The sequence below is a fragment of the Syngnathus typhle genome, linkage group LG12, assembly GCF_033458585.1.
Source record: "Syngnathus typhle isolate RoL2023-S1 ecotype Sweden linkage group LG12, RoL_Styp_1.0, whole genome shotgun sequence".
Classification (NCBI taxonomy): Eukaryota; Metazoa; Chordata; class Actinopteri; order Syngnathiformes; family Syngnathidae; genus Syngnathus; species Syngnathus typhle.
Window position 1 is genome coordinate 6043711 of NC_083749.1, and position 19321 is coordinate 6063031.

At 43.3% G+C, this 19321-nt stretch overlaps 2 protein-coding genes across 5 annotated transcripts; one reads left to right on the forward strand and one right to left on the reverse strand.

Annotated features, from left to right (window-relative positions):
- Positions 1-3463: 3463 nt before the first annotated feature.
- stard7 (StAR related lipid transfer domain containing 7) lies at positions 3464-9383 on the reverse strand. 2 transcript variants are annotated; one of them, XM_061292747.1, is made up of 9 exons: positions 8869-9383; positions 6444-6660; positions 6141-6304; positions 6009-6058; positions 5534-5644; positions 5016-5098; positions 4684-4783; positions 4504-4588; positions 3464-4325 (listed from the first exon to the last, which is right to left on the reverse strand). In XM_061292747.1, exons 1-9 carry the CDS (start codon positions 8918-8920, stop codon positions 4144-4146), a joined length of 1044 nt encoding a protein of 347 aa, XP_061148731.1. In that variant the 5' UTR covers positions 8921-9383; the 3' UTR covers positions 3464-4143. The 2 variants fall into 2 exon arrangements, with proteins under 2 accessions (XP_061148731.1, XP_061148730.1); XM_061292746.1 differs by lacking the exon at positions 8869-9383 and having other exon boundaries at positions 6444-7868.
- slc20a1b (solute carrier family 20 member 1b) lies at positions 7964-17432 on the forward strand. 3 transcript variants are annotated; one of them, XM_061292721.1, is made up of 11 exons: positions 7964-8102; positions 9796-10397; positions 10470-10610; positions 10959-11044; positions 11135-11231; positions 13785-13904; positions 14420-14689; positions 14800-15355; positions 15436-15621; positions 15878-15962; positions 16055-17432. In XM_061292721.1, the coding sequence occupies exons 2-11, from the start codon at positions 10043-10045 to the stop codon at positions 16217-16219; spliced, it is 2061 nt and encodes a 686-aa protein (XP_061148705.1). In that variant the 5' UTR covers positions 7964-8102; positions 9796-10042; the 3' UTR covers positions 16220-17432. The 3 variants fall into 3 exon arrangements, with proteins under 3 accessions (XP_061148705.1, XP_061148706.1, XP_061148704.1); XM_061292722.1 differs by lacking the exon at positions 7964-8102 and adding an exon at positions 8126-8266; XM_061292720.1 differs by lacking the exon at positions 7964-8102 and adding an exon at positions 8400-8687.
- The last annotated feature ends 1889 nt before the right edge of the window (positions 17433-19321 follow it).

Sequence of the window (19321 nt, forward strand, 5' to 3'; positions counted from 1 at the left end):
AAAACATCTTCCATCCCTTCAAATCATCTCCAAAGTTCTTCCATTTTGCCATTGATTCACCACCAATGTAAGGTTTCTAACTGTTTCCTGAAACATCCCACAGAAGACAAGACAACAGTCAAGGGAAGGTAACAAGATTGTCCTTTAACCAGGTTAGCGAGGAAAATTTCTAAGCAACGTCTTAGTAGTACATTGTCAATTGGTGAAGTCAGTCGACGGACGGGCTTGCGAACCACTTTGATTGAACAGAGGGGAAAAAAAACAATGTCAATTTGTTAGAATTTAAAAAAAAAAAAAATTGGTGGGGGAAAAGTCGATGTGACCGCCAAGAGAGGCGTGGGTGTGGTTTGACGCAGTTTGTTCGCAAGGGTGGAGCCCCGCTTTTTTTTACCGCAGTGAGCCGCAACCGATGAAGCTTTTTCTCTTTTTGAAAAAATTCTGCAGCCCAAAACGATTCAAAATTTTCATTAGTATTTGTTGATTTTCTTTTATTATTTTTTTAACTGAAATTTATTTCTGTACTTTATTGACAGACAAGCTTCACACAATTTTTTTTTTTTTAAGTTGGGGGTCAAAATGACAAATCTCGAATTTTTTATTCAGATGGACTTGGTCTTTACATCCAATAGAATAATTTTACATATTAAAAAATATAAATGTAAACAAATAAATAATGAAAGTTGTTAAACTGCAGGTTATATTCACTCATGAACATTTTGGTTAAGGGTCAAGTCAAATAAATCCCCTAAAATTTGAAAACTATAAAAAAACATAAAATGGTGAAAATATACAATTAAATGTTTTAAGCCACCCTTCATCTTCTCCACTCCTCTTCAACGTTGACTCAAAGATGTTGTCAATTGGAGCGACAAAAACACTGCCATACCGTCATAAAAACTGCATTTGTCTTTTAAACAATTATTTTTGTTCTTGTTTCTCCTGTTGACATTCTTCTAGAGTGTTTCTCTCCTTCCGTCCCTCATTTGGCTGCCCAGGGCACCATTGTGCTTGATCTAACCATGCAGTGGGTCTCTGTCCATGGTTGTGCCAAGCACTTTGGAGCCTTGCGAGCAAATTCTGCATCCGAAAAACAACCTCTTGATGTTTTTCTTCCCACTACTTTAGACCATAATCAAGACTGTTTCTTATTTTGTGTATTGTAATAAATATTCAAATATAACGTGTCTTTAAATGATGACTGTGGGCCAAAGCCAACATGGCAGATTTGTGAAGTGTCTCAATTACACTAAGTGCCTCAACCGTACGGTTAATAAGTGCAGCTAGTAGAGGTCATTTTATTAATGCTGTTAGCGGATCCATAAATCAAAGCGAGCGGAGACATTGCGTGATGAGACAGTTGAGGCAAAGTGTGCGCTTATGGAGATGATCAAATGTTATTACAGCACTCCACTTGATAGATTCTTTTGTAATAAATGTAGTATAAAGCACTCTTGGAACAAAATGAATACACATTTAATGTCTTTTTTTTCACAGCATTATTTGATGAAGTAAAAGCATAATCTTGTATTAGATATTCCATCATATTGATGTTAATTGAGAAGTATTTATGTAACAATGTGATTATTATTGATGCTATGTTCAGTTTGTCAGTTGAAACATCACCAACATTTGCATTTTGACGCAATGCAGTTGGCTTCCACTGGAAATTATGTTCATAAACATATTGCTAGATGCATACTACTCTGATGCTGTCATTCAAAAACATGTCATTGTAGCAACAGTACCAGAGAAACTTGAAAATCACAGTGATATGACTGATTCACAATTTGGTTTTGTCTGATATCAGAGATTAAATATAGAAAACCAACTGGCTGATTGATTTGTTTTAATTGAGAGGGAAAAATAACAGCAAAAGCATTTCACTAGCTGACCAGGAGATGGTGACAGCGTGGCATCTGAAGACCATGGATTGTTTGTTCTGCTATAGCCTAGGTGACTGATTCACAATTTGGTTTTGTCTGATATCAGATATTAAATAAAGAAAGCCAACTGGCTGATTGATTTGTTTTAATTGAGAGGGAAAAAAAACAGCAAAAGCATTTCACTAGCTGACCAGGAGATGGCGACAGCGTGGCATCTGAAGACCATGGATTGTTTGTTCTGCTATAGCCTGACTGATTCACAATTTGGTTTTGTCTGATAATAGATATTAAATAAAGAAAACCAACTGGCTAATTGATTTGTTTTAATTGAGAGAAAAAAAAACATCAGCAAAAGCATTTCACTAACTGACCAGGAGATGGCGACAGCGCGGCATCTGAAGACCATGGATCGTTCTGCTATGCCGGTTTAAAAAAAAAAAAAAAACGTAATTAGCTAGGGGTCAAAGGTCAAAGTTTACGGTTCAAAGTTCACCCAGGGGTCAAAGGTCGGTTCAAAGTTCACGGGGTCATGTGCACATTTTCGATTTTTAACTAGAGTTGAAAGTTCAGGGTTCAAAGGTCACCCAGGGGTCACCACGGGGTCACCGCGGGGTCAACGCGGGTTCATGGGGTCACCACGGGGTCACCGCGGGTTCAAAGTTCAGGGTTCACTTTTTTTTTTTTTTTTTTAGGTTAACCTTTATTTAACCCAGTGCTTCTCAATTATTTTCTGTTACGCCCCCCCCCAGCAAGAAGAAAACTATTCGCGCCCCCCCTCCCCACCGTGACTATCCTAACTTGTCTTGTAAGTCGTAAAATGTTGCACTGTCGCAAACGTGACAGAAGTAACAATGAGAGCGCCACTGCCCCCTGCTGTAGTAAACGCGCAATTACACTTTATTCTAGTACTGCCAAAAAAAAAGCCTGTTCCCCAGGGTCACACGCGCCCCCCCAGGAATAGCACCGCGCCCCCCAAGGGGGGCGCGCCCCACTATTTGAGAAGCACTGCATTAAGTGCACGTGCGTGAAAAGTTGGGCTCCAGCAGAACGCGAAAATGAACTCAACTTTTCACGCAGGTGTGTTTAACGAGGGTAACTTTGAAAACATATAAATTGGAACGCGGCCCCCGCTCCCTGATTAAGTGCACCTGTGGCAAAAGTTTGGCTCTTGCAGGACGTGAAAATGAACTCAACTTTTCACGCAGGTGTGTTTAACGAGGGTAACTTTGAAAACATATATTGGAACGCGGCCCCCGTTCCCTCATTAAGTGCACGTGCGTGAAAAGTTGGGCTCCTACAGAACGCGAAAATGAACTCAACTTTTCACGCAGGTGTGGTTAACGAGGGTAGCTTAGAAAAAACATATTGGAACGCGGCCCCTGTTCCTTCATTAACAAGGGTAACTTGGGAAACATATTGGAACGCGGCCCCCGTTCCCTCATTAAGTGCACGTGCGTGAAAAGTTGGGCTCCTACAGAACGCAAAAATGAACTCAACTTTTCACGCAGGTGTGGTTAACGAGGGTGTACCTAATAACAGGCCACTTCAAGTACATGGAAATGCATAAGTTGCCGGACATATTACCAGGCTGTAAACTTTGTTTTATTATTTCAAAGCAGTGTATTATTTGTACATTACAGGACGAACACCGCAGAATTACAGAGAACACCAAAGCTTCTACATCTCATTTCAATCCAGTTTGGGAGAAAGCTTTGAGAAAAAAAAAAATCAGTGTGGGATGTTAGCGCGCTACAAAGAAATAAACAATTGAAATGAGTTAACTTTTTTGTTAATTTCTGTCTTATGTCTTCCGGCTTATGAAATGATACCGGAACAGATTCCAAAGTGCTGTTTTTCTCCAGACAAGGACTACATGTGTACATCGGACGTGAGGATTTCCACGGTTGTTATAAGACACTGTGCCCCTGCTACGGAAGGACTGGTTTCACCTGTTTGTAAAGCCCTCTTATTTGTTGACATAAAAGCAGAAACAGCATCACTGTGACTCATATGAAGACAAAGAAAAAAAGGAGTGTTCTCCCATCAAGGCCTTCATCTATCTCTATTCTGATGAAAATACTGTACTGCAAAAGCACATCCACCCAAATGTCATGAAAGGCCCAACAACAGTCAGTGGGACCACACATTGGCAGAGGTCCATTCTTCTCTTTCCAAGCTTCAGCTACAAAAACACAAACACCTTCACACATTTCGTATCCACAAAGTAGGCTTTGGAGGGTTTCATCTGTTAAAAGTCACTTCAGGCGAACATCTGACTGGAACCGCCGCCGTGTTTGTTCTCAGCGGCAAGACGTTCCTGGTTCTGCTGGCGGCCCGCGTTGTCCTTGGACTTGATGACGCTGGTGTAGTCATAAATCCCAACCTCCAAATTCTTGGCCTTCAACGCAGCAGTGTGAAGCTTCTCGAGGAAGTCCGGCATGCCTGTCAGGATGTGATAGAAGACATCTGTTTTATTTTCATGCCAAATGTATTTAAAGCATTAGATGTGTGCCATATTAGAAACTCACTTGAGATAATATATTTTAATGCATATTTTAAATAAATATATAATATATATAAAACATAAATGTAAAAAGGAAAAAATAATTTTTCAACTCACCACTCGACACCATCCAGCTCACACAGTAACGAGGGAAGGCAGTCTGAGGGTCGTCACTGTAGGTTAGCAGGTAGTCAAATCCATTCTGTCAACATCATCAACAAGTGTTTAAAACTTTGGATTCTGGAACCTGAAAATATTGTTTTATAATGACTGAAAATTGTCAGATTCGATTCGAACCTCATCGAAGGACTTGTGGGGACGGATGACCATCTTAGATTGATAGGAGTGAACTCTCACAAAATTTTGAGACTCTGGGACTCGAGGATGCTGCACAGCTCTGAAACACAATGATGAAAAAGGATATTACGTATGAATTTCACATTACGTATTCCATATTAATTTTTTACGTATTACATATTAATTTCACATTTATTTCATTTACAAGGGGCATATGAACAGTTGAATATGAATTCTTAATACAAGTTTTTCCAATTTGATTTTATACAAAGTCAAAATAACAGTTCTTACATACATAAATAATAACTACGTATGCTGTAATAGTTTCTTACCTGGAAACTAGGATCATCAGGTTGTTTTCCACGTCCACCTCATAGCGTCGTACATACACGTAGTCCCTAGAATACATGGGATACTGTGGAGATAGAATTGACATCAATTTAAGGAAAAACTGTACAGTAGTCTTGAAATGTTTTACACCAAAAAAATATACACTTCTCCAAGTACCACTATCATGGCCAGCATTAAAATACAGTGTTCATCAAAAACAACATGACTGTTTTATTTCTATAAAGTATTTTTATTATTATTCTACTGCAACATTATCCACAGCTTCAATGCAAACATTGCACAATTTTAATTACTTAAATAATGATAAACACCATAAATGTTTTTTTTAATAAAATGCAAAAGTATATAACTCAAAAGCAACATAAAACTGAATGGTGTGTTTTGGAAATGATTTTTTCTCATACCACTAGAGGGCGGTCACATGCCACTACAATGCTAAAACGCTGATTTAGCAGCTCTTTAGAAAGTAAATAAATAAGAAGGGGAAGGGGAAACTCACAGGAAAGTGCGTAGCCCAGTGTACAATTTCTGAGCCGGTGTTGATGTCCCGGTCCACCACTTCCAGTTTGATCACCAGGGCATCCCACTTCTTCCTATACTCAGTATCCAACTGCAAAAGACAAAGCAGTGGTCAGTCAAGTGTTGTGCTATTTATATTCTGTGTATTAGTAGTACAAGCAGAGTGTCAACATTGCCATTGGTGACAGAATGATTGCGCTTGAGGTGACTCCATAAATAGCAGACATGAAAGCATTGTTCTCAGTAGTAAAGGCTTGAAATATCAACAAATATGAGTTTTATTTGTAATTTTATTTTTTTCCCCCCGTAGTGGTTTTCACTTCTTTACCGACTATTTATTTTGTCGGATTTTTTTTAACACCTACTTTTTTTTTTTATGTGCATAGGTTTTACCTCAGGTCATACCAATGGCCATTTCAAACTATAGTGACATCATAGAAAAAAGACATTGGTACCTGCACATTGAAGAACTGCCTTGGTGTGACATCAGTGTATGAGCCCAACACTGCAATAAAATACCAATAGAAATAAATGTCAATAGCTCAAACAGGCCACATGTTTGACAAGCCAATTATTCCATTTGTAACCTCTGTACTCGTAGAGGTGACTGTCAGGGATCGGTCGCTTCCACACACGGAAGTCCTTCTTCTCCATCACAACTTCCCAGCCCTGCTCCGTGCGACCACTCACTGTGCCTGCATGTGCATTTAGACTCTTCACAGCATCGAGGGCCTCAAGCTCCAGCCCACACCTGGACAAATGTACAAACATTTTAAAATGATTGAACCTAGAACATTCAGGGGCACTTATTTGGTTGGTGTATGCATGACAAATGAAGACATTTTTTTTTGGTAGGAATGACAGACTCCATAGAATAAGAGCTTCCAAACCTGTACATTTCCTCATCTTGAATCTTCTCATTGTCCCACATGAAGACCCCAGCAAGTGCCGCGATCAGCTTGCCCGGGGAGGGATGCTTGCTCTGGAACCTGCGCCATAAGCTGCTCACCAGGGTCCATCGGGTCCTTTCAGAGTACAAGTTGGAGTAGAGCTCGGCAATCCGACAAGCACGCCGCAACCTCTGGCCGGTGACAAAGCCGCAATGGTCTGCGAAGATTGACAGCAAATCCTTGCTTCTGTGTCCAGATCTCGTTGCAGACTCCGTGGCGAGGACCCCCACCCGGCGCAGGGTTGCTAGGAACAGGCCAGCGGCCCTGCCCAGCCACGCCGCTGAGCCTTGGCCGTCGTCATTCTGCACAGCCCGTCGAAATGACCTAACCCCTGGGAGCCTGAGTGTCCTAACGCCGACCTCGGTAGTGACACGACGGGGCACGGAGTGAAACATGACGGCTTGCTACGACCGTGGCAATTGCTCCCAACAGACGGGATAACTCTCCCAAAATTCGGGTAGCAAGAAATGCTAGTGGAAAGACCTAGCTCCAAGCACGAGGCAAATGTTTATATTAAAAATTATATGGAGTATTTGAGTTCGCAAATGTCCGTTCTCGCTTGGTGAACACGCGACTTTTAGCATCGGCTAGCGTTAGCACGTCACCTGCGCACATTAATGAGCTGAGATTGTTTGGAATTAAATTTGCGAATACCTGCGTTTGTATGTAAATATAAGTGCCTCAAAGCGTTAGATTATCCAAAATGTTCTAATATCCTGGAGCCAAATAGTATTACGCACGTCCCACGCATAACAGCTCCTTTGACCTCTTCCTACCGTCTAGTGAACACGCCTACCCGGAAGTCAATAAGCTTACAGCCTTCTAACAAGCGTGCTGATTGGGAAATGATCAACAATATGATGATTTTGATTGGTCGATAAGGGAAATCGTATATAACGTATTGAATCGGTACAAGCATGTGCGTTTCAAAAGTATTTTATGGCTGTTACATTCGTATAATGGAACGAAATGCAAAACATACTGTGTGGACAACGACTACATCATTAAAATATCTTTCAGGTGGCACAAAAGTAAGAAAACATATCTTACAAGGGAACAGCGAATAGCTCAATCCCAATCATTAGCATTAGAAGGAAATGCATAAACGGGATTTGTTGTGAAAATGAATGCACATTCGGGGAAATCCTTTAGCTTGGCGGCAGGTGGCGCCACTTATCCAAGAAAACAAAAGCTATATCTGCTGAGCATACCGTGATCAAGCATGAAAAATAAATTCCACAGTATGTAATTAGATGACGTAAATACTGTTTGAATAATTCATTCAATTTCTAATTTAAATTACAATACTTTCTCTCTGCATACACTGGCTTTGTCCGATAGAGGATTTGATGGCGTACTGACCACCTTTTGTAAAACGACACCTTCCCTCTGCATGGTTGTTTCCGGGACTCATTGCCAAACCGACAGGGTTGCTAAACTACTCGGAAACGATAAGTGATGTTCCTCGAAATGCTGCTTTAACGTCATTTAGGGCGGACCGCCAAAACGAGTATCAAGGAATGCCAAGTTGGAAGGTTTTTCTTCCACCAAGTGTCATGCAAATCCATAATAATTAAGGATTATGATACTGAGTCCCAGGTATTTTTCTAGATTCTCTTTTTATACGAGATCCTGCTGTTTTTCTTCATTTTCAAGAATGTCTCGTCCTGGTTTACACCTTTAGGTTGTTTTTTTTTCAAGCGCAAGAGTTGCTTTAGTTATCCTACTGCTACCAGAGTCTTATTTTCTTATATCATCAGAGTGTGAGTACTTTTTAGAGTAACAAAGTGCCTCTTGAATTTCAAAGCAGTCCTGTCAGCTGGGTGGGGGTTAAGGTAGCGATGTGGTGGAGGGGCGGGACGAGCCAATGATAAAACCCCTCTTCACCCGCTTGTTCGCCGGCAACAGCGAGCGGAGACACGCGGTGGTGAAGCCTTGTGAAATTAAAACGTTTCTGGAAAAGAAGACGCTGCTATCTGTTCGTGTCAGCTTGCGCCGCGTAACATAATTTATATTTATTTCTTTTTATAAGGCCCGTTTTTCGGTGATCGCATTTTAAATCTAATTTGAATTAGCCACGGTCCCTCCCTCGCAACGTTCCGGTGAGCGCGCGCGCGCTATCCTTTTTAATTTAGCGCCTAAAAGGATTTATTTCCTAAACGAAAATTAACTACTGGAAGCGCGGTAAGTGAATTTGTGTGGTGTCACGTCAAAATGATGGAACCTGTGTGTTTTCGCCCGCGTCTCGATTGCAGCTTCAACTGGATCATTGCGGATAACTGTTAGCATCCACTGTAGCCGACTGTCTACCCTGAAGAATTACTTTGAGGCGTTAGTTTGAATGAAAAATGTAACTCCTACTTACTATGACGCGAGGAAAAGGTGGCGGATTTGTTCGTCCTTTGACAAGAATCCATTCGGGCGAATGCTCAAGTCGAGTTGTACTTGTTACTCGTTTATACGACACAATGAAAGTCGTCACTGGTATACGAGGAGTGGGGGCCATCTGTCCAGCACTTTTGCTCGGCAACATTTAGCTACATGTCGCAATTTCCTTCGGCGTTACCACAAACAAAAGTGCATTATTAACACTGCCGCGGTTCACTTGACGTGTACGTAGTAAACGGAGTGTTTAAACCGGCTGAAGTGTCACCCCTGTGCTGTGAAGATGGCGAGGGCTTCAAGTCGTGTGAATGGATGACGACACGTGCGCATGATTAAAGATGCCTTCATCTATTATTTCCTTTTTCCCACTGCCAACACACAAAATGCTTTGTTCAGTGAAGCCCCCCGAGTGTTTCGGTAGAGCAGGGTGGGATTGTGTTATTAATATACGCGTATACGCACACGAAAAGCCGGTTTTGTGTGGCGACTTGAACCGAAGATGGCTACCCGTGGCCCGCCCACTTGCGTTTAGACAGTGAGACGTTTAGAATGTCAGGATATTTCACAATCTACCCTCGGTGTTTTATAAATCATTTTTTGGGGTTGTTATTGTATTTTCCCAATTTTAAGTGAGCACATATTTGTAATTACAAAAATGTCACGACCCCCCTAAAATAAAAAACAAGTGTACATACTGTCGTTTGAAGGGCAACAGGTTAATTGTACTTTCTAGTGGGAGAGCATTTATTTGTTTTGCCTGTCACTAGCTCACATTGACAGATGAATAAAGATGCAGTATTTGTAGTTTATAATTTGGGGTCGATTAAATGGAAAAGGATAGTTTCCTATGACACACCTGATTTGGGAATCCCTGATCTAAAACACATTTCTCTCTTGGTTCTTTCAGGATGTTCCCCTGCTCATCTGCTGCTCTTAAAGTTGCACAATGGCTACCTCATCACACTGCGCACTAACCCAGACCCAAAGAAACTGTAACTTGTTTAACATAATTATAGGATAGCAATAAGCCTCATCAGTTGGCGCACTATACCTCTGTTTTCTTGCCTGTCCCTGATTTGGGCCTTCAAGAAAACCTCCAATAGTTGATCTGTTTGTATATTTATAGCGTTATTAGCTTTACGAGGTCATTTACAATGGTTACGACAATGACAACCGTGACTGCAACCGTGACTGCAATCGTGGAAGCGACGCAGGGCCCCTTGAGGGAATACTTATGGCTTCTGATCATCGGCTTCATCATCGCCTTCATCTTGGCATTCTCGGTGGGCGCCAATGACGTCGCCAACTCGTTTGGTACTGCGGTGGGCTCCGGGGTGGTCACCCTCAAGCAGGCTTGCATCCTGGCCACCGTGTTCGAGACGCTGGGTTCGGTACTCCTCGGCGCCAAGGTCAGCGAAACCATCCGCACGGGGATCATCGACGTGGGCACGTACAACAGCTCTGATTCTGAACGTGTCTTGATGGCCGGATACATCAGTGCCATGTTTGGTGAGCATCGGCGTCACACCTCTGATTAAAAAAACAAATTGCAGCTAGCTGAATTTTCTCGATTATCTTCAGGTTCTGCTGTGTGGCAGCTGGCTGCCTCCTTCCTCAAGCTACCCATCTCCGGAACACACTGCATTGTTGGTGCTACCATTGGGTTTTCTTTAGTAGCCCAAGGCCAGGAGGGAGTCAGGTGGCTCCAGCTTCTCCGTATTGGTAAGTCACACATGACACGCCTGGTGTTTGTTAGAATGGCTTGTGGCGATGCAAATAAGAAACTACAGCCTTACGGTAGTTTTTAAAGAACATTTGCCAAATTGTTGGACTCTACAAACACATTTTTTAGCCCATCCCTGCAACACAGACTCAAAGGCACACCGTAGTCTCTAATTACTAATGCTTGCGGTAACTCGATATTTAGCAAGCGTTTCCTGTTGGTAACCTGATGAAGAGGAAGAATGGATGGAAATCTCGCATTGTTGACGAATACGCTCGTGTGTCTTGTTTTCTTCTTTTTTTTATCCCAACTGATGTTTTTAACTAGCCTGTTTGTTTATTTTGCAGTCGCGTCCTGGTTTCTGAGTCCCCTTCTGTCTGGTATAATGTCTGCTGTGGTTTTCTACATTGTGCGCGTTTTTATTTTGCACAAGGTGAGTTTGAGATTAGATCACAGAGTGATATACGAAGGAAATTCTCCTTGGAGTGATTGGGAATAATTTGATTGTGATTCCTCTCTGCAGAAAGACCCGGTGCCGAACGGACTGAAGGCCCTGCCCGTGTTCTACGCCATTACAATGGGAATCAACCTGTTCTCCATCATGTTCACTGGAGCGCCGAGTAAGTATCACCGTCTCGTCTCATTCACGTCTCACTCCGCGTCTGTCCTTGGCCACAGCTTAAAATAACTGCTCCCTCACGCAGACTGCAGGGTGCCCACGCATATTCCAGGCTCAACCAGACTGTTTATCCTCATAACTTGTGTTTATTTTAACATGTTTTTTTTTTCGGGGCTTTCTTGGTCACTTGTGGTTGGAAGTGGGTCATAGGCTGAATGAAAATGTTAAAAGCGGAGCACGGCAGGCAGACGGAAATAAGAATTCACTTAAAGTCTTGACGTCACTGTCTGTGGCCTTCACACACAGAAGAGGAAAAGAGAAGTAACAAGGGTGTGCTTTTATTTGCACTAATGCTTGTGGTCTATGAAATCATACGTAACCTTTTCTGAATACATGTTGCCCCTTTTAACGTCGAGAAACATTTTGATTAAACGAGCAACTTTTGCTCCTTTTGTGTTCTTCTCTCTACAGGGCCTAACAAGATGTTAGCTGGCCTGGGCCATTAAATGGTGGCTACAGGCCAGAGTAGGACCAGATACACTTGTGGTTCCATCGTAACCCATGAGCCTGCTTAGCCAGGCACATTCTGTACAATTGTACTTGGGTTAAAAAAAAAAAAAAGAAAAGGTGCGAGAATGCATTTTAGACACATTAACAAATGCCTACTGGGGCACAATTTTTGCCACTCAGTATGTTCTCCGCTGAGTAACAGTACGGCCAAGGACAGTGCAGTTGGTGATCAGCCTTCAGATGCTATCATAGTAGCACGATAGGATAGCAAACATTCCAGGACACATTCCAGCACTTGATATACACACACACACTAGTGGCAGAGACCAAGTCAACAAGGCCAATGCGATCACTGGGCAAGTTGAGGCTCAGCTGACCTAAAGTCAAGTCAAGGAGTCTTGTAATTGAACAAAAAAAGTCACATTTTGAAGGAAAGAGCTGTGCAAACTGCAGTAAACAAATGCTCTTATTGCACGCCAGACAGAGCGAGTGCGTGTCTGGGTCAGTGTCATTGTGAGGGGACAAGCCGACCCTCGCACCAGCCTCCATTGATTAGAGCTCAATGCGGTCGGCTGGACGGGGATTTTCTGCCCGAGTTACTCTGAAAAAACAAACACCCCCTCGGCATTTGTTACCGTGGTGACACCAGGCAGCGGCACAAAACGGACTTTTTGTTGTTTTTCCAATTTAAGCTTGCTTCCTGGAAACCCGGGGGTAGCTAATTTTAGATATTGATTTATGATTATTATTTTTAGGCATTAATACTGAACTCAAAGACTCTTTTTTTTCCCCCCTCAGAGCTTGAGGTGGGCAAACGTTGGGTTAAGTCGCCCACGTGTCCATAAAGTATCACTCTCTCTGTCACTTGCGTAATTAAAGTTGGCGGCTGACTGAAGGGAGAAAACAACACTCTGTGTAATTGTATAACGGTGTGAGGAGGTTTTTGGGGAGGGGTGCGGAACGGCGCTGTGGTTAAAATTCCATATCCTGCGCAGTCCCATCCATCCCACTTAATGTCTGCCGCGGGACTGTTTTGCAGGAAGCCCGTAACTGAGTCACAATGACACACAGGCGGACTGACGTGAATAACGTCTAGCCCCCAAAACCTGCTTTATTTTTTCTTTCTTCTGACACCTGTTTGTGAACATCTCGCACTTCACATGAGCCTCGTGAAGGGCAGCGAGCTCAGCTGCTCACAGAACCGTATCCCTCTGGTTATTCTTTTCATGCCACACCCACCCCGAAGTCCGTGCAGCTCTCTTACATAACCGAATAAACAGCAGCGAGGTCCTCTACGGTCTCCTGCTGCAGCGTGACCCAGCTGACGCCGAGATAGACCGAGCACTCTGCCCTCGAACACGTATCGGCCTCGCCATTTCTGTTTGCTTTTCTTCCACGAGCACTTTTTTTTTTATCCACCGAAAAGGTGGCTGGGAGGTTGAAGTCGTTACGTTGTGCCCGCGCACTGCATCGTGCCGACGTCAGCTGCACCAGCTCTTGCTGCAGTGCTGGCATCAAGTTGCTCTTTTTGCTCCCCCCTCCCCTCTCACTCATTGAAATGTCACCTTTTAAGGAACTCCTCGTTTCTGTGCTCTTGTCAGCCCTTCATGCTAACATTGTTGCTCTTTACACTTTTTTCTTTTTTTTAATAGCTGTTACATAAGCGTTCAGATCAAGGGGGTACACATGTTTAACTAGAACTACATAACAAGGCCGCCAAGTTAATATTTACATACGGAGCACAGCCACGGCGCGTGTCCACTTGTCAAATACAGTATTGAGACACCGCTGCGGCTCAAATCACAGATTGCTCCGTACCAGCGGCATCGTGGTCATATTGCATTGAACTAACTGTTGATGACCCACTCTAGTCTTTACTAAAAAAAAAAAATCTGAGCAAGTGGCCATCCCCCTTTTAAAGGCGACTGTAAGCTGCCCACAAAAGAAAGTGGCGCCCGCTGCCCGTTTGTTTAAAAACCTGCCTTTTTTCCCCCCCTCCTCTTGCTCCATTTGTGTGTCTTGTGTGTACCTGGTGGTCTTCCAGTGCTGGGACTAGACAAGCTCCCTTGGTGGGGCGTCCTGCTCATCTCGCTCGGCTGCGCGGTGCTGACGGCCTTGGTGGTGTGGTTCGTCGTCTGCCCGCGGCTGAAGAACAAGATTGAACGTAAGTGGATGACGTTTGTGACGTGACTGAGCATCTTCGCTCTGGTCACAACCAGTTTGGATGACAGCCAAAAGTTCAGAACACATGCAGAATATTTGTCAGCTGCATCCACACACCTCTGTAATTATAAATACATCTAAAACTTTTGATCTATGAAATTTAATTTCGCACAAAGACAACATTCTGTACAAAGAGTGAGACCTCAATTTACAGATTATTGGGAATGACCAACTAATTAAAAAAATAAAATAGAGCCCTTGAGCACCAATGTTTTCACACCCCTGCTGGACTAGATCACTGAATCCACAAACACTTGTCATGTGAGAGACAAGACAGTTTTTACAAGGTAAGCTGTGAGGGGTCGTGTAAATACATGTCATCTGGTTCTTTTTTCAAACAGTATTTTCCCCTCACTTGGTTGTGTACTCATGTGAAAGGAGCCCCATGTCCTGTACTTGCACTTTGTTTGGATGAGTCCCAACGAATGTCTCACTCAACTCTCCTCCCTTCGCTAGGAGATATAAAGTCCTCCAGCCCGTCGGAGAGCCCCCTCATGCAGAAGAGCGAGCTGCGGGAGCCCCACTGTCCCATTCTCAAACACACCGACAAGGACGTGCAGTCAGCCCCGACTGACGAGGAAATCCCCGCAGTCCCGCCCCCTTCCGAGGAGCGCCGCGTGGCGTTCAACATCGGAGACTGCGACGAGACTGAAATCGTCAAAGAGCGCAAGGTGGCCTTTGACATTGGGGAGTCCGATGAAACAGAGTGTAACAATGCAAATGAGGGTAAGTAGACTATAGTAAAGCTTTTTTTTTTTCCTTCCCTACCTTAACTAAAAAAAAAAATCTGTACAATAAAATGCAGACATGTTGAACTTGCGTATCTCACTCTCCAGTCTCCAAGCAGCACAGCAACGGCTCTGCCCATCAGGCCCAGTTCAACAACCGGCCGGCGCAGATCCCGAGCAACGGTTACAGTCAGTACCACACGGTCCATAAGGACTCAGGTCTCTACAAGGACCTTTTGCACAAGCTCCACTTGGCTAAGGTTGGCGACTGCATGGGCGAGGGCGGCGACCGACCCATCCGCCGCAACAACAGCTACACGTCCTACACCATGGCTATCATCGGTATGCACGGCGACTTCAAGCACAAGGACGGTGAGCCCCAGGATGGGGACAAGGCACCCGGGCAGGGCCAGGATAGAAAGCGCATACGCATGGACAGCTACACCAGCTACTGCAACGCCGTGGCCGAGCACGCCACGCCCGAAGGCCTCGGCGAGGATGATGTAGCGTTGGAGATGGGAAAGGAGGACGCGGCAAGCACCCAGAGCTCCCTGGACGAGGATGGACTGGACGCGGACAAACCCGAAGTGTCCACGCTCTTCCAGTTCCTTCAAATTCTCACCGCCTGCTTCGGTTCCTTCGCTCATGGAGGAAATGATGTCAGGTACGTGTCCGTTTGACATTGGGGGATGTATTTATTACTCAAAGATACTGGCACTGACTTTTCCCTTTGGGGTCGTGCAGCAACGCGATTGGCCCGTTGGTGGCACTCTGGCTGCTTTACAGCAGCGGCAGCGTGACGTCCAACGATGCTACACCCGTGTGGCTGCTGCTCTACGGAGGTGTGGGCATCTGCATGGGCCTGTGGGTGTGGGGCCGCAGAGTCATCCAGACTATGGGCAGGGACCTTACACCCATTACCCCATCAAGGTAAAGTCAATAGTATTTTTTTTCCCCCCAATTGGGTTAACTATAAATTGTTATTTCATTATAACCTGTAACATATTAAGAAATTGGACAATTATTAAATTCAGACTTTTTTTCATTACAATAATAATTACATATACTGCATTAGCACAGCAATTTTTTAATTAGCAATTTAATTTAAAAACATTTTCCAGCTATTGCACAGAACAGGATTTGCCCAAAAGCCCTGTTTTGATTCCCTCCTTCGTCTCTTGCGCAGTGGTTTCAGCATCGAGTTGGCATCGGCTGTGACCGTGGTAGTGGCTTCTAACATTGGACTGCCCGTCTCCACCACACACTGCAAGGTAGGTTTACGCTCACACTGGATTTAGTCAAGTGTGGCCAGGGCTCCAGTAAACAGGAAGTGCACTCGACTCAAGGGGAATGTTTTTGTCAGGTGGGCTCCGTGGTGGCCGTGGGCTGGCTTCGCTCCAAGAAAGCGGTTGACTGGCGTCTGTTCCGCAACATCTTCATGGCCTGGTTTGTCACTGTACCCATCTCGGGTCTGATCAGCGCTGCTATCATGGCCATCTTCATGTATGCCTTCAAAAGCACCATGTGAGCCTTCGGTCCCCTGCTGGGGAGAAGAGAGAGAGAAGACGACGACCGCTCCGGTGCGCAACGAGAGGAGTGCAGTTGGGTGGGGTTCACCTCAAGCCCATGGGGAAAAGAAAAAAGCGGGGGGGGGAATACTTGATGTTTAGTGGGAATTGTGATATAGGCCTTTTGGTTCATGGCGGCGTCATGCAACAGCCCACAATATATTGCTTGTTTCCAGTCGGGCCTCCCATTGAGAAAACTTGTTGCATTTCTTTGTTCTCATTTGCTTTTCATGTCTTCTCATTCTGTAAAAGGCAACAACGACTAATACATTCTTTTTTTCTTTTACTTTGCAGTTCTGTAAATACAACGGTATTGTTTTAACTACGTTTAGCAAAAAGGTAGAAAAAGAACGAAAATGCAGTATTAGACTTATGCAGACCTCGGCTTTAACATGTGCTGGAGTAGATGCAAAGCTATTTTTTTTTTTTTTATATATGTATGAACTGAAAACCAGATAATGGTTTGAGTCAGATTCTACACGATTGGTATACTCCGGCAGTGAGACCAATGTATTCACTACATTTAAAAAAACCAACATTGTTGAGGGATAGAAAATCATATTTACAAATATTTGACTCATGATATTGCTAAAGATAGAACGAGAGGCAGGCAAAAAGCTAATTGTGCATCTAATCAGCAAGAGTGTCCATGCTTAGTGTGATATTTGATCGTTTCTTGTAAGTGTGGCATGTTCAAAGCTATTTTTAGAATATGCAACAGGCCAATAAAAACGAGGTACAGAAAGCAATTGGCTGACTTCGCCAAATACGTGCCCCTCGAGAACTATCAGCGCCAGCTATTGAAACACTGAACAATATCGTTACATGAATTGGATGTCAAAACAAGAATGTGCTGAAATCCAGTTTACCTTATCAATCCTTTGTTACATTTACACGCAGGTGCCCAATTGCCTCTACAGCGGGTTTATTTTTCCCCCCCCCTCTTTTAGCTGGCAATTGACAAAGCACGATTTTGCATTTGAGAACAGACGTTGCATTCCATTGGTAGTTGTGTAAATGCTCTAGTTGCCTTAAAATGTTTCATTTGCTCTTTAGTTACCAAAGAATTTTCTATTTGTTTTTTAAATATGAACATACTGAGCCATGTTATTAATGGAAAAAGTCAAGAAACAATGTTATGTCAAAGTTCAACAATAAAAGTTGGGTTCTGAGTGTGGGAATTTTGGATGCCTTACAAGGAAGGAAACTGGAAAATCACAACACAGTGGTACGGTGGTTAGCTCAGTGTTAGCGCGAGTCTGGGTTTGAATCTTGGCCTATTTGTATCAAGTTTCATGTCTTCCTGTGCTATCGTGGGTTCTCTCAGTTTACTCTGGCCCCCTCCCACATTCCAAATGCATATGTTAGTTTCACTCAAGAGTCTAAATTGCGTCTACACAGGAATGTCAGTGAGCAGTTGATACGAATATTTGGAGATTACCAGTAACAAACAAACAATTAGCCAAAACCCGTCCAACTTGAAAATTCCCCCCAAAAAAATCTCCAAATTTAACGCGGTGGTTCCCGGAACTAAAACGTTGCTGTGTTCATTTGACAAAGCTGGGAAGACATAACGCTTGATAATGTTTGAGTACATGAAAAAAATATATACATATTAGTATTAAATTGGTGCTTCCACGCTGTAAAAAGTGCTCCCTTCCATGCGGATGCGTGCTCTCGCTCGAGTTCGTCTAGTAGGCGGGAAAAGAACACACACCCACATAAAAAGTCAGTTAAATTCCTATTAGAAACATGAACTATGACTCGCATTTAGCTCCCTTCTTAATCGGAACTCACTCAACAGGTTTTACTCAAACAGGTACAATAATTTGTGTTGACATAGTTGTGTATATAGGCAACAAGCACACCATTCTTTCACTTAACACTGCAAAAAGTAGCACGAGCAAATTATAGTTACTATATAAATCCAGAACAATAAGCACCAGGGAGAACTGTCCTGGTTTGTGTCCTACATTTTTGAGCCAGTCTAAAGATTTGGTCATCTTTGCAGTGATCACATTGTTGTTGGCACTTTTCAGTCAACTTGTTTGAAAAATATATATATATTTTTTTTATAAAGCCGCTAGTGTGGTATGTGTAAATGTTGTGTTCGCAGCCAAGGCCTATAAAGGGGTTTTGACTATTTTCAGCTGACCCAGACTGGCTGTGTCCAGTTTCCCCCACAACGTGCTGCATTGCATAATCACACATTCACACACAAACACACACTTACAGTTACTTGAACTGCATTGGGACACATTGGTGTAGTGAGACGCACCTGCTAAGGATAAGTTGAACCTCTTCCCGATTCTCAGGCCACTGCGGACAAAACAGGATAGTTGTGAGGATGGGATTTGTAAACGTGACACTGACAGGCCGCGATTCCATGGCAAGATTTTTATACCGTTAAAATAAAATGGCACACGGTGTGGACGAGAAACCTAGCCAGCTGTAATAAGAAGTCTTTACATAATATAGACACTGAGTGTGCGGTCACCTTGTTCCTTGGTTGAATCCTTGCGGTCATCTTCTGTTGAAACATGAGGGAAAAAAAATGAGGTACATCTGCACAAGTTGCGTGACTAAATGCAAATAATACACAAAATTGATTTAATTATCTGTCTTATCGTGTCTTTTAAAGTGTCGTGTTTGGACAGGTCAACTTTTGTAACAATATTGTGCAACATTATGTTGTGTTATCTTGTGCGGAATAAGGTTATGTTTGAAACGTGTACGGTTTGCAACATGTGGGATGAGTTACCACTGTAATGGAGAGCTGAGAAAAATTCATGAATATTTAACCTCATTTTGGGTGTGCCTAATTTCACTCATCACTTTCCTTACCTGGAGTGCTGTCTGGGCGAGCAGATGACTGCTGCGGTTCTTCTGGAGGACAACAACGGCATGACTACTTGTTTAATAACGTGACAACGTTTCTAACTTGAGTAGAGCGTGTGCTTCGCACCATCTGCCACCATCTCCTCTGAGGACGGACAGTTTGCACCTGTACAAAGACACAACAAGGTCATGTGATATTTCACACTACTTTCTCAAAAGTGGGC

What these genes read in the sequence shown, in the direction of transcription:
- stard7 (XM_061292746.1), bottom strand. Translation starts at nt 6,898, where the DNA reads ATGTTTCACTCCGTGCCCCGTCGTGTCACTACCGAGGTCGGCGTTAGG. An exon ending in CAAGATGAGGAAATGTACAG is followed by an intron (nt 6,305 to 6,443) that starts GTTTGGAAGCTC and finishes ACATTTGTCCAG; the next exon opens with GTGTGGGCTGGAGCTTGAGG. An exon ending in CCCACAAGTCCTTCGATGAG is followed by an intron (nt 4,589 to 4,683) that starts GTTCGAATCGAA and finishes TGATGTTGACAG; the next exon opens with AATGGATTTGACTACCTGCT.
- slc20a1b (XM_061292721.1), top strand. Translation starts at nt 10,043, where the DNA reads ATGGTTACGACAATGACAACCGTGACTGCAACCGTGACTGCAATCGTG. An exon ending in ATACATCAGTGCCATGTTTG is followed by an intron (nt 10,398 to 10,469) that starts GTGAGCATCGGC and finishes GATTATCTTCAG; the next exon opens with GTTCTGCTGTGTGGCAGCTG. An exon ending in ACACCCATTACCCCATCAAG is followed by an intron (nt 15,622 to 15,877) that starts GTAAAGTCAATA and finishes TCTCTTGCGCAG; the next exon opens with TGGTTTCAGCATCGAGTTGG.